This window comes from Gymnoscopelus microlampas (assembly GCF_963454915.1).
Source record: "Gymnoscopelus microlampas genome assembly, chromosome: 10".
NCBI lineage: Eukaryota > Metazoa > Chordata > Actinopteri > Myctophiformes > Myctophidae > Gymnoscopelus > Gymnoscopelus microlampas.
In genome coordinates this window covers 47,936,678-47,951,131 of record NC_139947.1, presented here as the reverse complement: position 1 = coordinate 47,951,131, position 14,454 = coordinate 47,936,678, and the positions used below count along the sequence as shown (strand labels likewise).

General features: G+C 41.2%; 1 protein-coding gene across 1 annotated transcript in view; it reads left to right on the top strand.

Moving 5' to 3' along the window:
- Window positions 1–14,454, top strand: part of LOC311054267 (metabotropic glutamate receptor 7-like) — a gene marked incomplete at both ends in the record, with an annotated part of 254,803 nt that overhangs the window by 117,611 nt on the left and 122,738 nt on the right. Inside the window, one exon of the mRNA XM_084070143.1 lies at window positions 3,093–3,230. Within this exon, the coding sequence (XP_083926269.1) occupies window positions 3,093–3,230 (138 nt within the window). The remainder of the gene's footprint in view (window positions 1–3,092; window positions 3,231–14,454) is intronic.

Below are 14,454 nucleotides of genomic sequence, written 5' to 3'. Positions count from 1 at the left end.
TACATAATTTAAGTTTTACAATTTTAAGGTACTTTTACTTTACTGGAGTATTTCCAATTGTCTATACTTTTACTTCTACTCCACTACATCTCGGATGTAGTGGATTCACAAGAACATTGTTGGTAAGAGAGACATTCGCTGAAGAATAACAGAAGGTTTTATGGCATAGATTTATCCAAATAAAACAGACAGATGTACAGACGTACAGTACAGACATACATACATACATACATACATACATACTGAATACTTTATGAAATAAACAGATACAGACCAACTGAAACATGCTCTCAATAAAAAAATTCTGTGCTAGTAGAAAGCTTTAACTGCTGTAAACTTAAGAAACTCCACATTGGGTTGAAAAGCTGCACATGCAAACCTTTATGGGAACAACATAGATTTAGTGTGGAGCTATTCTTATATCTGTGTTCACCTGAGTCACCTGCTGTGTGCAGTGCCTCACATGTTCAGCTCTATTCTCATCAACATGCATCAAGTTCTTATCAGTCCAGCTTTCATACACTACAGGACATTCCGTCCTGGCTTGTAACAATAAATGCTATAACAGTAAGAAAAAGAAGACATTCAGATGGTGCAGGGAAGTTCCACCATGAAGACTAGCCGGGTTTGAACCCTCCACGGTGCCTCCAGCCTTGCCAGGTGTCCGTACCAGCACGATTTCTGTTCGATTTCTGTTCGATTTCTATGGGCGATATGACTTCAAATCAGTATCACAAGTATTTCAAACTTTTGCATCAATTGCGATTCATGTTAATTGATGCAAAAGTTAGAAATACTTGTGATATCAAAAAAATACTAAGATCTACAAGCTCTACAAGACTTCACATCGCGATGCGTTGTGAGCTTGTAGATCGGCTCTTTTTGCACGCCACCCTTAATCAGGCTAGTCATGACTAATCAATTATATATATATATATATATATATATATATATATATATATATATATGTATATGTATATAAAAAGCCTGTTTCTCGATTATTCATTAACCTACAGTGCATGAGCAATATCGGTTATTGGTTCTACTGTATATGTCGGTTTCAATGTATTTTCGATGAATTGGCCAGCTCTAGCAGCACTAGCGACTCTTGCACTTTAGAATCCTCCACACGCTTGTCAGCCTTCTGATGAAACTCCTCACTGTTTGTCAGGTGAAGAGGAGCAGCCTTGATGCCACGTGTATCTGAGGAGAAGCGTGCTCTGTACTCTCCCTAATAAGACTAACTGTAGCAGGGAGCAGTGACAAGGAATTAGAATGAGGAAATTGGTTATTAGAACACCAATCATGTAACCATGTCGTTGCTGTCGGGCAGAAACCTCTTATCTATATCTTTTACTTTTTGTGTTTTTTCGTCATATTAATGCCCTACTTGATCATACTACAGCGTCACACAAAAGCAGCAAAAATAGCAGATCCACAAGCTCCCTCACTCACAGATCCGTGATTTCATACCCCCCACTTTTTGAAAAAATAAAAAATAAAAATATTTGTTTTGATAATAAATCGGTAAAATCGGGCAAAAATAAGAATTAAATAACCTAACCCTAAAACCGAAATAAAGTAACCAAAACACGAAAAACAAAACTGACAAAATCCGCCCAAAAAAACGCAACATTTTGAAAATACAAAATGTGTTTACATTTCACAGTTACACATGTTTTTCACGATTTTTCAAAAATAGCAGATCTACAAGCTCATAGCGCGGCACAGCGCGGCTGCGCGGCTGCGCTATGAGCTTGTATAGTGCGTGCCAAAAATCCTGAAGGGGGCGTCAACAAGTGTCTTTTGGTAGCGGCGGACATCTTTGAGGGGTAAAAACCAGGTTGACTTAACATTGCCCGCCTCAAGTATGTCTGCGGCTACTATTCCACACCCCCCGTGGTGACGAGTCGTTGGCACGCTCTATATCTGCTATTTTTGAATAGCCAAAGTGTAAAATAAGGGGTATAGTAATAGTCCACCAAAAGTCCATCCCCCCCACCTTCTGAGAGCCCATGACGTTCCTGCTCCACAAGCTTGTAAATCGGCTATAATATAAAAGGTTATTATGGAGATAAGAGGTTTCTGCCCAACAGCAACAATATGTATTGTTCATTATCATTAGTACATGATGTCCCAAATATACAAATAAATGGAATACAGAGGGAATCAGGAATTGGCATACTGGCTACAATTGTGGGGAATAGGAAAAAGGAATAAAAAAAAGCATTCAGCTCTACGGAACCTTTTTGCTGCCTGAGGTAACCGTCCGTGTCATTGCTCACAATCCCTGGTTATTTATTATGCATCCTGTTCTTAATTAATGTCATTTCCTAGATGAAAGAAGTGATTAACCCTTCAAGACCGGGAACGCATCTGTGTGACCACTTTTACTTTAACCATTATTTTACACTTTGGGCTATTCAAAAATAGCAGATCTACAAGCTCATAGCGCGGCACCGAGTGCCGCGCTATGAGCTTGTAGATCTGCTATTTTTGAAAAATCGTGAAAATGTGTGCAAATAGTTGAATATTATACATTTTTCAAGCAGATTTTTTTAACTCAAATCTTTGCTTCATGGGGGGTCCCTGGAACAACATATTTTGAGATGGGGGTCCGTGGCCAAATATATATAATTTTGGTGGTCCTTGGCATGAAAAAAGTTTGAGAACCACTGATATTATAGCGACACACGATATTTGAAAAAGGAAACCAGAATCCCCCAGAAGCAAAAATGTCACGATTAAAAAAAAATAGCAGATCTACGAGCTTGTGATCTGCTATTTTTTGAATAGCCAAAGAAATCTACAAATGACACAGATAATTTCCCCGGTGTAAGTGGGTTAAAGTTCCATGGGGTTGGTAGAGGAAGGAGGGGCACGGTGGTAACAGGGCATTCATTTATACGGTGGTCAAATTTAGATGAAAGAGAAAGCGTCTGTGATGTTTAGCTCCCAGCAGCGGGCCGGCTAGCATCGCTCCACGGCCGCCTCATTGTCTCGCTCTCCTCCAGGTTTTTTTGGGGGGGTTGGAATAATTGGTCCGGAAAACCACAGCTATTACCTTCTCTCTCTCCCTCCGTTCTTCCCAGGGTTTGATGAATACTTCATGGCGCTCACGCTGGAGAACAATCGCAGGAACGTTTGGTTCGCTGAGTTCTGGGAGGAAAACTTTGACTGCCGGCTCCTCAGCTCCTCCAAGAGGGAGGACACCAGCCGCAAATGCACAGGTAAACAAATGCACAGGTAAACAAATGCACAGGTAAATAAATGCACAGGTAAACAAATGCACAGGTAAATAAATGCACAGGTAAATAATGCACAGGTAAACAAATGCACAGGTAAATAAATGCACAGGTAAACAAATGCACAGGTAAATAAATGCACAGGTAAATAAATGCACAGGTAAATAATGCACAGGTAAACAAATGCACAGGTAAATAAATGCACAGGTAAACAAATGCACAGGTAAATAAATGCACAGGTAAATAAATGCACAGGTAAACAAATGCACAGGTAAATAAATGCACAGGTAAATAATGCACAGGTAAACAAATGCACAGGTAAACAAATGCACAGGTAAACAAATGCACAGGTAAATAAATGCACAGGTAAATAATGCACAGGTAAACAAATGCACAGGTAAATAAATGCACAGGTAAACAAATGCACAGGTAAATAAATGCACAGGTAAATAAATGCACAGGTAAACAAATGCACAGGTAAATAAATGCACAGGTAAACAAATGCACAGGTAAATAAATGCACAGGTAAATAAATGCACAGGTAAACAAATGCACAGGTAAATAAATGCACAGGTAAACAAATGCACAGGTAAACAAATGCACAGGTAAACAAATGCACAGGTAAACACATGCACAGGTAAACACATGCACAGGTAAACAAATGCACAGGTAAACAAATGCACAGGTAAGCAAATGCACAGGTAAACAAATGCACAGGTAAACAAATGCACAGGTAAACAAATGCACAGGTAAATAAATGCACAGGTAAACACATGCACAGGTAAACAAATGCACAGGTAAACACTGTAAATGCACTGCAAAGTCCTGAGTGGTAATATAACTCGTAATGGATCCATTATGACCCTCGTCTTGCCCAGTCCCTGAGCAAAACACATAACCACTTAAACCCTAGTTGACCGGGTCCAACAGGGGTCTGTCCTTTTTCCCAAATACCAAATCTCTTTGCTGATCTACAAGCTTACAACGCATTGCAACGCGTTTGCGTTATGAGCTTGTAGATCGGCTATGTTTGAAGGCGAAGGCTCACTATTTCTGCCGAAAGTTCACATATTTTTGCCAAAAGTTTGCCTATTATGAAATGCCAAGACGAGGTGGTTAAGCACTAACACTCCCCCAAGCCCCCAATCCGAGCCGTCCGAGTCTGAGCAGCTGCAGCTGCTGGATAAAGCAGTAAAAGCAATTTCCGCTCCCTAAAAATACTCCCCTGTCCCTCTCCTGACACAGAGGATCTTACCGCGTGGCATGGTGACACAAACCTACAAGAGAGATGCCATCATCTCTCATGTCATGTGTATTACATGTGTATCAGTCTATTTTGCAGACTTAACCCATTAAGACCTGAGGGCGCGCTCCCACCGCACTTTTATTTTACCTCTGGGGCAGAATCTGCCAATGCTTTGTCAATGTAAATGCGTGGATTCACGCAAGGGCGGATCTTTCCGCCTGTCGCGCAGACCGTGCGTTTATCCGCTCTACACGACTTGCTGGAGGCTAGGGGCTGATTTTCCCCCTCTGCCCAATCGGGTGAGTGGAAGGCGGACCGTCCCAAGACTCAGGAAGCACCATGGTGCTCAAGGCAGAAGGCGGTGCGGGCTACGGGGAGGGTCCTGAAAGTGAGTGACAGAATCCGCTGGCTGCAAAAAACTGTGGCCGCGCACAACCTGCGTTTAACGCTAGCCGACCATGTTTTGGTGGGAGCGCGCCCTGAGGCCGCTTTTAACAAAATTCTAAATCCTAACAGTTTTGCAGAAAAAAAAGATAAAAAAATCATTTTCACGATTTTTCAAAAATAGCAGATCTACAAGCTCGTAGCGCGGCACTCGGTGCTGCGCTACGAGCTTGTAGATCTGATCTACAAGCTCGTAGCTATGAGCTTGTAGATCTGCTATTTTTGAATAGCCAAAGAAATCTAAAGTGACACAGATGCGTTCCCGGTCTTTAATGGGTTAAGCCCGAGAAAATCTACAAAGGCGATTCACAGGTCGGCTGTTTCATGTGCGAGACACCGGGCGGCGTGCCCACTAAGTATAAGTCAGGTGTTACATGTCATATCGTTATGAACATGACCTTTTGTTCCTGTGAGATGAAACAGCTAGGCTGTCGAGGCGGTATCCACCCCCGCTTATCTCTGATGACGCTGTATATGACACCGCCAGAATTCCTAAACGCTAAATGTTTTCTGGCCAACGGTCAGCAGAGCACAGACAGAGGTTATTATTCTAATAATAATGATGGCGTTTTTGTTCTTAGTCAGACTAAGGTCACAGACCAGCCGTCTGCTCCTGTGGCCAGTGTCCTGGAACGCTAAGGGAAGACCCTCTATTTCACCTCTTCAGCCATTCTACGTTGTCGTGCAGTATTACGTGTGGCATGGTCACTAGGGCAGTGGTTCTCAAACTTTTTCATGTCAAGGACCCCCAAAATGATATGTATTTGGCCACGGACCCCCATCTCAAAATATTTATTTCCAGGGACCCACCAGAAGCAAAGATTTGAGTTTTAGAAATATATATATATTATATATATATTCAAAGATTGTGCACATTTTCAAGATTTCTCAAGAATAGCAGATCTACAAGCTCATACCGTAGCACTGAGTGCCACGGGGTGAGCTTCTCCTTCTCGCCCTATACTCCAAATAGCGAAAATAGCCGATCTACAAGCCGGTGCATCGCGACGCGTTGCAAGCTTCTAGGTCGACCTGTGTTCGCTATATTTGATTTCTAAACAACAACAACTCAAAATCTTTGACAGACATCAAACCGGGGGTTTTTGAAGTTAAACAAAAGTTTGAGGATCCCTGGCATACACTAATAAGCTGCAGTGGAAGAAGACTCTCTGATGTAACTCGTCACAAGTCATTACTTTCAAACATAATAATGACCGCAATAAATCTTGTCTCAGATTGCTCGCGCCATCCCTACAGTACAGTACCTGCTCGCTCGCCTGTCAGCGCTTTTCATTGAAAATGAAAAGTCCTTTTAATGAAGTGAGCAGCTTATGAAGCCTTCTAAAAGGTTTACCCTTTACCATGGGGTCCCAATGACAGATTCAAAACAGCCGTACTGAAGTTTGTTTACTGAACGATCAGTGATTTTTCCATCACCGTTACAAAGCTTTAGCATTTGTTTTGTCAAGGCATTATGAAAGCAGTGCTGTAAAGTAACTTGAGTGCATTTGTTCAAGTACTGCACTTTTCATTACTTTTACTTCTACTCCACTACATCTCGGAGGCAAATATTGTTCTTTTACTCCACTACAATTATTTGACAACTTTAGTTACTAGTTACTTTGTAGATTTTTTTTTTATTATTTCAAAACATACATTAACCACTTCAGCTCTATATACATTTCAGCCATTTGAAAATAGCTGATCTACAAGCTCACAATGCGTCGCGATGCGACACATTGTGAGCTTGTAGATCAGCTATTTTCAAAAGTTTTTAATACATGTTATACCTTTGAAATGGGACATTCTGCATAATGAGTACTTTCTACTTTCGGTACTTTAACTCACTGAGTGCCAGGATTGCCAGAATTATTTCAGAATTGATTCTGAAAAGTGCCAGAGTTTTTTTCACAGAAAACAAAAAGTGCTTAGGAAGCGAGATACAGCCTTTTTCAGTTCTAAGTTAAACAAGGAGTGGATGGAGCTGCACATCTTCAGATGATGATATCTTGGGTTCTGAACATGTTTTTCAAAAAAAAAACATGACTTTTAGTTGTAACAGAGTGTTTCTACATTGCAGTATTGACACTTTTACTTGTAAGTAAAGAAATGTAGCACTTTTTCCACCACTGTATGAAAGTAAGCGTTTTAACCTTACATTACATTACAGTCATTTAGCAGACGCTTTTATCCAAAGCGACTTAAAATAAGTGTATTCATCATAGGGAGGGAACGAAACTACTAATCACCAGAAGTCTTAAGTGCATTCTCTTCTAAAACAAGCAACTAAGAGTATACCTAGCACTAAGGTAAAAGTGTAATATATCAGCTACCTACTTTCTTAAACAGATGAGACAAATAGGGAAATCAAATGAGCAAGAGCTAAAACAAATAAGTGTATCGAATAAACAAGATCCAATAAAACAATAAAGCAAGAGCTCGTACAACTAGTTAACAACAAGTAGCTAGGCAAGGCATAAGAGGAAGCATGGTGTTTCCTGAAGAGGTGGGTTTTCAGCCTGCGGCGAAAGCATTTTAAGAGTTTCAAATGTTGGACGTATCTCCAAACAGACCATACCTATAAACAACAGTCCAGTAGATTAATTTACAGTAACATCCCCTACAGCCTGACCAAGCCAGCTGGAATGCTAGTGTTTTGTGTTTTTGTCCAACAGCACAACAGATGCCCACTTTAGTATTATAAATACGGTATCTCTCTGAGGCACATGTTGAAGAAACTGGCGTCGCTGACAAGTGAGTGGGAACCTAGAATGTCCAAAACCGTTGGACATAGAGCTCTTTGTTGTCAATGCTTTTCATTGCTTTATCAAACCCACACACAGAATTAACCACTTTCACTTTCAAAATGGTTCGAAAAAAATTGCAGATCTGAAAGCTTACGACACGTTGCCACGCAATGTGTTGTGAGCTGGAAGATCAGCTATTTTGCCCGGCACTCTTGTACAACAAAGTCTCTTAAGTAGGGCATTCATTTATGGACAAAACATAACATTTAGAAATATGGAGATGCAAGCCCTGACAGCAAACGATGTATAACTGATGACAGTAATTACAATGTGACATAAATGACTGTTTTGTCTTGGGGATTTTGTTTTCGCTTTGGTACCTTTTATCACATTAAACATGTCAAATGCTTGTCCTCTCTTAGCCAGACTGGCGAATCTGAGCTTCCATTAATCCATTCAGACCAGGAACCCCATTTCTTTGGGCTATTCAAAAATAGCGGATCTACAATTTGAAAAATCGTGAAATATTAGTGCAAATCTTTAAATATATATATATATGCATTTTAAGTAAAATCTTTGCTTCTGGGGGTCCCTGGAACAAAATATTTTGAGATGGGGGTCCGCGGACAAATACATGCCATTTTGGGGGTCCTTGACATGAAAAATGTTTGAGAATCACTGATATTATAGCAACATAATTAAAACAAATAAAAATAACTGTTAGGACTTAGAAGAGATTAAAATCTCTCAGAAGCAAAGATTTTAGTTAAAAAATGTTTGCTTAGAAAAGAAAAAAAAACATTTTTTTTTTTCAAAAATAGCAGATCTACAAGCTCGTAGCGCGGCACTCGGTGCCGCGGTATGAGCTTGTAGATCTGCTATTTTTTGAATAGCCCAAAGAAATCTATATATAAAATAACAGATGCATGCGTTCCCGGTCTAAATGGGTTAAAAAAAGAAAAAGACATTTAAATGTCTGTTATCCAACATCCATTCTTCTCGCTTCACTCTTAAAGCCCTCACTTTGTTACAAAACCCGCCGAACGCTGTAAAACTGCATCCATTTTCACCTTTTCATATCAAACCAAAAGCTGATGTATATTTATGAATGTCAGGGAAGAAGGGGAAGACTTTTTTTTTTTTTTTTCATTGAAAAGCTTTTGTAGTCGGTCGGCGCTCTCTCTCTCTCTGCACACACAGCCTCACAGCAAAAGGTTATGTGTGTGGGCTGAAATGCATGTTGAGAAACAGGCTGAAATGTCAGCTTGGATTGCTTGTGACCTCCCGTGGCTTTATATGCCTCTCTCTCTCCAACATTCATGCGTCCGTCCGTCGTGGTAGAGACGTCCACCTCGCCCGCCCCCCCCCCTGACCAGGTCACCCACGTACGTCACCTCTGAACCATTATCACTACGGGGGAGGGGGAGGGAGGGGGCATTTTCATAACCATTTAACCCTTTAAGACCGGGAACGCATCTATCTGTGTGTCATTTTTAGATTTCTTTGGGTATTCCAAAAATGGCAGATATTCAAGCTCATAGCGCGGCACCGAGTGCCGCACTATGAGCTTGTATATCTGCTATTTTTTCTTTTTTTTAATCGTGGAAACTCTGTGCAAATCTTATGGAATATATTATGTTTTAAGACGAACATTTTTAACTCCGATCTGTGCTTCTGGGTAGTCCCTGGAACAACATATTTTGAGATGGAGGTCAAATACATATACTTTTGGGGGTCCTTGACATGAAAACGTTTGAGAACCACTCATATAGCAACATACGTTTTTCAGAAAACTGTTAGGATTTAGACATTTGTAGAATCTCCAGAAGCAAAGATTTGCGTTGCAAATATATATATACAAAGATTTGCACAAACAATCACGATTTTTCAAAAATAGCAGATCTACAAGCTCATAGCGCGGCACTCGGTGCCGCGCTATGAGCTTGTAGATCTGCTATTTTTGAATAGCCAAATATATCTAAAAAATGACACAGATTATGTCCCGGTCTAAATGGGTTAAATGAGTAGTTCACCCAAAAAATTACTTCATGTCTATATTGTGTACTGACTCACCCTGTGAGTGCTGTTTTGGAGGGATTTTTGTTTTCCTGGTATAGTTTTGCTGTTGATAATCTTGGCCTCTGGCTTTACTTCAATTCGTGGAGTATTTTCTTATGTTGTGGATTCTTCATTCGCCGTAAAGTAATGTTTTACGTAAACAAAACATCTCCTTGTATTCAAGACACATCACAGGGTGAATAGCACCACCTACGTAGACAGACTGCAAGGTGACAGTGGAGCTACAGGCTACAGCAACACTGCAGAGCTCTGGACCCTGATTAAAGTGTCAAATCACAACAAGCTGTCTCAAGACACAGAGAGAGATAGAGAGAAGTAGTAGCAATAATAACAACACATATAATAGTGTAAGATGGCATATAATATAATATAGTATAACAATAATGTTAGTATATACTGTAATGGTATAGCATAAGAATGTTAAAGAGGTGGTGCCATGGTTTTGCACTTTTTCTGTTTTTCATGCGTCTATGAGGTTGATAGAACTTCATTAAGCCCCCTGGTGGTGTTTTTATGGTGTTTTATGTCTTCTCTGGCTATTTTGAGTTTCTTCCTGAAGGCTGAAACCTTGAGGGTCAAACGTGCCAATAGAGAAACAGCCCTTTAGTGACATAGTAAAAATATACCCTCCCCCTCATTATCATAACACAACAGGTGTGGGCATGAGGAGGAGGAGGGACTAGGACAGGTGGGTGGTGCTAAGGTGGTGGAGGAGGTGCTAAGGTGAGAACCAGGTATACTTAATGAACTGGAGGTGTGTCCACATAAAAACATAATTTTAACAATTTCTGTACACTTTTTTGAAAAAAAAATATTTTTCCTAGTGTAATCCTAGTGTAGCAGCCATATTGGAAGGAAATTGGGCCTCTTCCTTCCTTCCTTCCTTCCTTGGTGTTTTGGAACCCCCTCAAGGAACCATGAGGGTCCCTGGGCCACACTTTGAGACCCACTGGTGTAGCAGAGTGTTTCCAGTGAGCCAACATGGCACAATATCATCACCCTGACCTCTGTTTGACCAGAATGGAACAGATGTGTTGGTGTTGGCTGTAGTCCACACCCTCGCACCCGGTGCAGGGGTAAAGTATACCTCTATAGGGATTTGATGAGGTGCATCCGCTTTTTCAACTCTTTTCATATCAAGGTCTATTATTTATTGGGCATTTGAGCCACGGAACCACCGTTTTGATGAGATTTAGACTCTCAGACCCAAAGCGTAGAATATTTTGTTATCGTTGTCCACAATTCCACATGCTGTATTGATGTGGTACCATAGGAGAGATAACAGGCCAACGTTGATCAAAATAACAATTATTTTAAGTAATTAAGTTATGCAGAACAATAATTGAACTCTTGAGAGCGTAAAATGAAACCAAATGGACCCGTAAGGGTCCATTTGGTTTCATTTTATACTCTCAAGAGTTCACATTTTTAAAGTTTTTTTTAGTTCTCACTTTACACTCTAAAGAGTGTTTCATGTTACACTCTCAAGAGTTAAAGATCTATAAGGGTCCATTTGGTTACCAACTCTCCATCATTTAGCTGGGGACCACCTGGAGCCCCCTCAAGGACCACTGGCGGTCCCCAGACCACTGGTTGAGAACCACTGGTCTAATACGAACACAATTGGCCCTTGTTCGGGGGAGGAGGGAAGCCGGGCGGGGGGGGAGAGCGATCTTAGTACATCCTCCATGCACGTACACCCTACAGGCTGGGGCAGAGCCTGACAGCGGGGGGGTTGAATTGGTGTAGGACAGAGACACTATGTCCTCTCGGTGGGGGACACTTTGTCCTCCAGGTGGGGGCTCCCGGTGAGCCAATACAGTACGACAGCAGTGTCAACACAGAAATGTGTGTGGGAGGAATGAATTGACTTAACGACGAGAAACAAAGGGATATTGTCGAGTAGAAATATCAAACATATCAGACAGTCTACTATTTCCCAAAAGGAAATGCTATGTCAGTCGCGTACTGTATGGCAGGAATTAATTAGTGGATAGGCCTGACACGAAATAGGCGGGCATAGGGCGATTTATCTTTTTCTCATTATTTTTCCCTTCAATTTCCTCAAAATATTATGTCAGGTGTCGTTGAGATTGACAGGAGTCGCGATGTCACGGCCGTCCCGTTGACCGCCTGACAGACATTGTTCGAAAAAAATCTAACCAGTTCCCAGAGGTTCTGGCCAGCTCTCACATACAAACGGGAGGGGCGAGAAACAGCTGCTACAAGACACTTCATCCCAATAAACATTCCCAGATATAAACTATAACTCAAACGACCATAAAACAACAGTAACGACACACTCTCCCAGCTTTTACTAGCACCATAATACTGTGTTGATAATCTACTGGTTTCGTGTCAACTTGTGACTTTGTCACTCGTAGCAAGTGAGCGCACGCACGCACGCACACGCACGCGCACGCACGCACGCACGCACGCACGCACGCGTGCACGGCATCACCCGCTTCTCACAGTATTACACAACAGCTAGTCGCAACTCGCAACAATATCAGGGGCACCGATTTTTGTCTTCCGCTACTGGGTGCGTAACGCACTGCATGCACGAAAATTTGCATTTTCTTTCGGGTTTGTTACCTTTTTATTTTTTTACTTTAATGCGGTTCATTTGGTTAATTGGGTACAAAAAATGTACTCCATGAAGTGTAGATGTCGGAGTTTTTTTATTGAGCGGTGTAGCCGCTCCTATAAGTGGGGTTGGGACCCATGACCCATCCGTCGTGAAAATGTGTCTTTCGCTGTACTGTGATTGGCTGTATTCAGACCCTTTGCTCAGTATTGTGATTGGTTAGCGAGACGCATGATGAAATTCATTACCTATAAATAACACTACGCACTTAAAAAAAAATACTTTTTTTTTTAAGTGATCTTCCATCACTGTGATTTCTCAAAGATGAGGATCACTGTGACCTTAAATAACACCGCTCACTTCACACTGGGTGTGATTTTTATTTTTATTTTTTGTGATGAGTTTGTGATGGATGCTCGTCATTTCTCCTGGGTGCTTTAGCCCCGAGGCACCTACAGTATCGGAGCCCTTGAACAATATTCCAAATCAATGCTAGATAGCACCCCATAGCACAGCAGCGGATCACGTAGGGACAAACTACAATCATGACCTTTGATGTCTTCAATCACGTAGTAATCCATAATCGAGGGGAACTTGAAGGGCGGACGCTGTTGTGTGGAGTTTGCCCCACGGCAAGGTGAACCCCCTCAGGTTACAACTCCTCCGGGGACTCCCCCCTGATGTCAGCAATACGTACATTCTGTATTTGCGTTAACCCATTTAAACCGGGAACACATCTGTGTGTAACCACTAGAACCATTATTTTATATTTAAATTATTAGTTTGGCTACCCAAAATAGCAGGTCTACAGGCTCAGTGTCACACTATGAGCTTGTAGATCTGCTATTTAAAAAGAATCGTGAATATATTTTAGCAAACATTTTTTAACTCAAATCTTTGCTTCTGGGGATTGTACAAATGTCTTCTAAATTCTAACATTTTTTAAACTTATGTTGCTATAATATCAGTGGTTCTCAAACTTTTTTTCATGTCAAGGACCACCCAAAATTCGTCCGCGGACCCCATCTCTAAATATTTTGTTCCAGGGACCCCCAGGCCAGAAGCTAAATATACATGCAAGATGCAAGACTTGCACACATTTTCACGATTTATTTTTTCACAAAAATTGTAGATATTGTATGTCTACTATCTTTGAATAGCCAAAGAAACCTAAAAATGACACATAGATGTGTTCCCGGTCTCACTGGGTTAATATCAGGCAACTGCTGCTGTTCCTACAATATCTTTTTTTTTTTTAAACTTTGCAATAGACGTTTGTCATTGTGAGGTTAACATTTTGGCTACTCTCAGAGAGGTTTCTCGTTTGTATTTGATCATAAACAAAGAAAAACGAATCTGGGGCCTTCTTCAAACACCAAATCACAACACACACACACACACACACACACACACACACACACACACACACACACACACACACACACGCACACACACACACACACACACACACTGCACACACACACACACACACACACACACACACACGCACATACACGACACGACACGCACGCACACACGCACATACACGACACGACACGACACGACACGATACAGCAGGCACAGAGGGACAAACTAGTCAGTGGCTACGAAAACCCAAATACAAAAGGCGAATCATTCACCATACATTACAATACCCACTAACGGTTTAGCAAAATTTGATGCAGTGATTGCATCCACGTTATGTTATTTTAATTGTTGTAATGAAGCTACTGTTATCATTTTTTTCTGCAATAATATTTGGCTGGGCGGAGGCTAGAAATGGGTGGGCCCATCCCTACCCTGGCCTACCCACAGCTACTACGCCCCTGCTATGTATTTAATTCAGTCTGACCAGAAGTTAGGATAAAGCATATCCCCACTGGCCATAAAAATGAATGACCAGATCGGGGGGGCGTGTCAAAAGCAGTGGCATGGATCCCCCTACACCCCTAAATCAAACACTGAGTCTCACCATGTAGAACAAAAGACAGGTGTCCTTTGGAAGTGTTTGGAGTTCTCTCTGTGGTATAATCCATCCTACTCTAGTTAATTTTTCAAATGACTGAATTCAGCTTCCTTATGCTATAAGCTTAATGACAAAATATG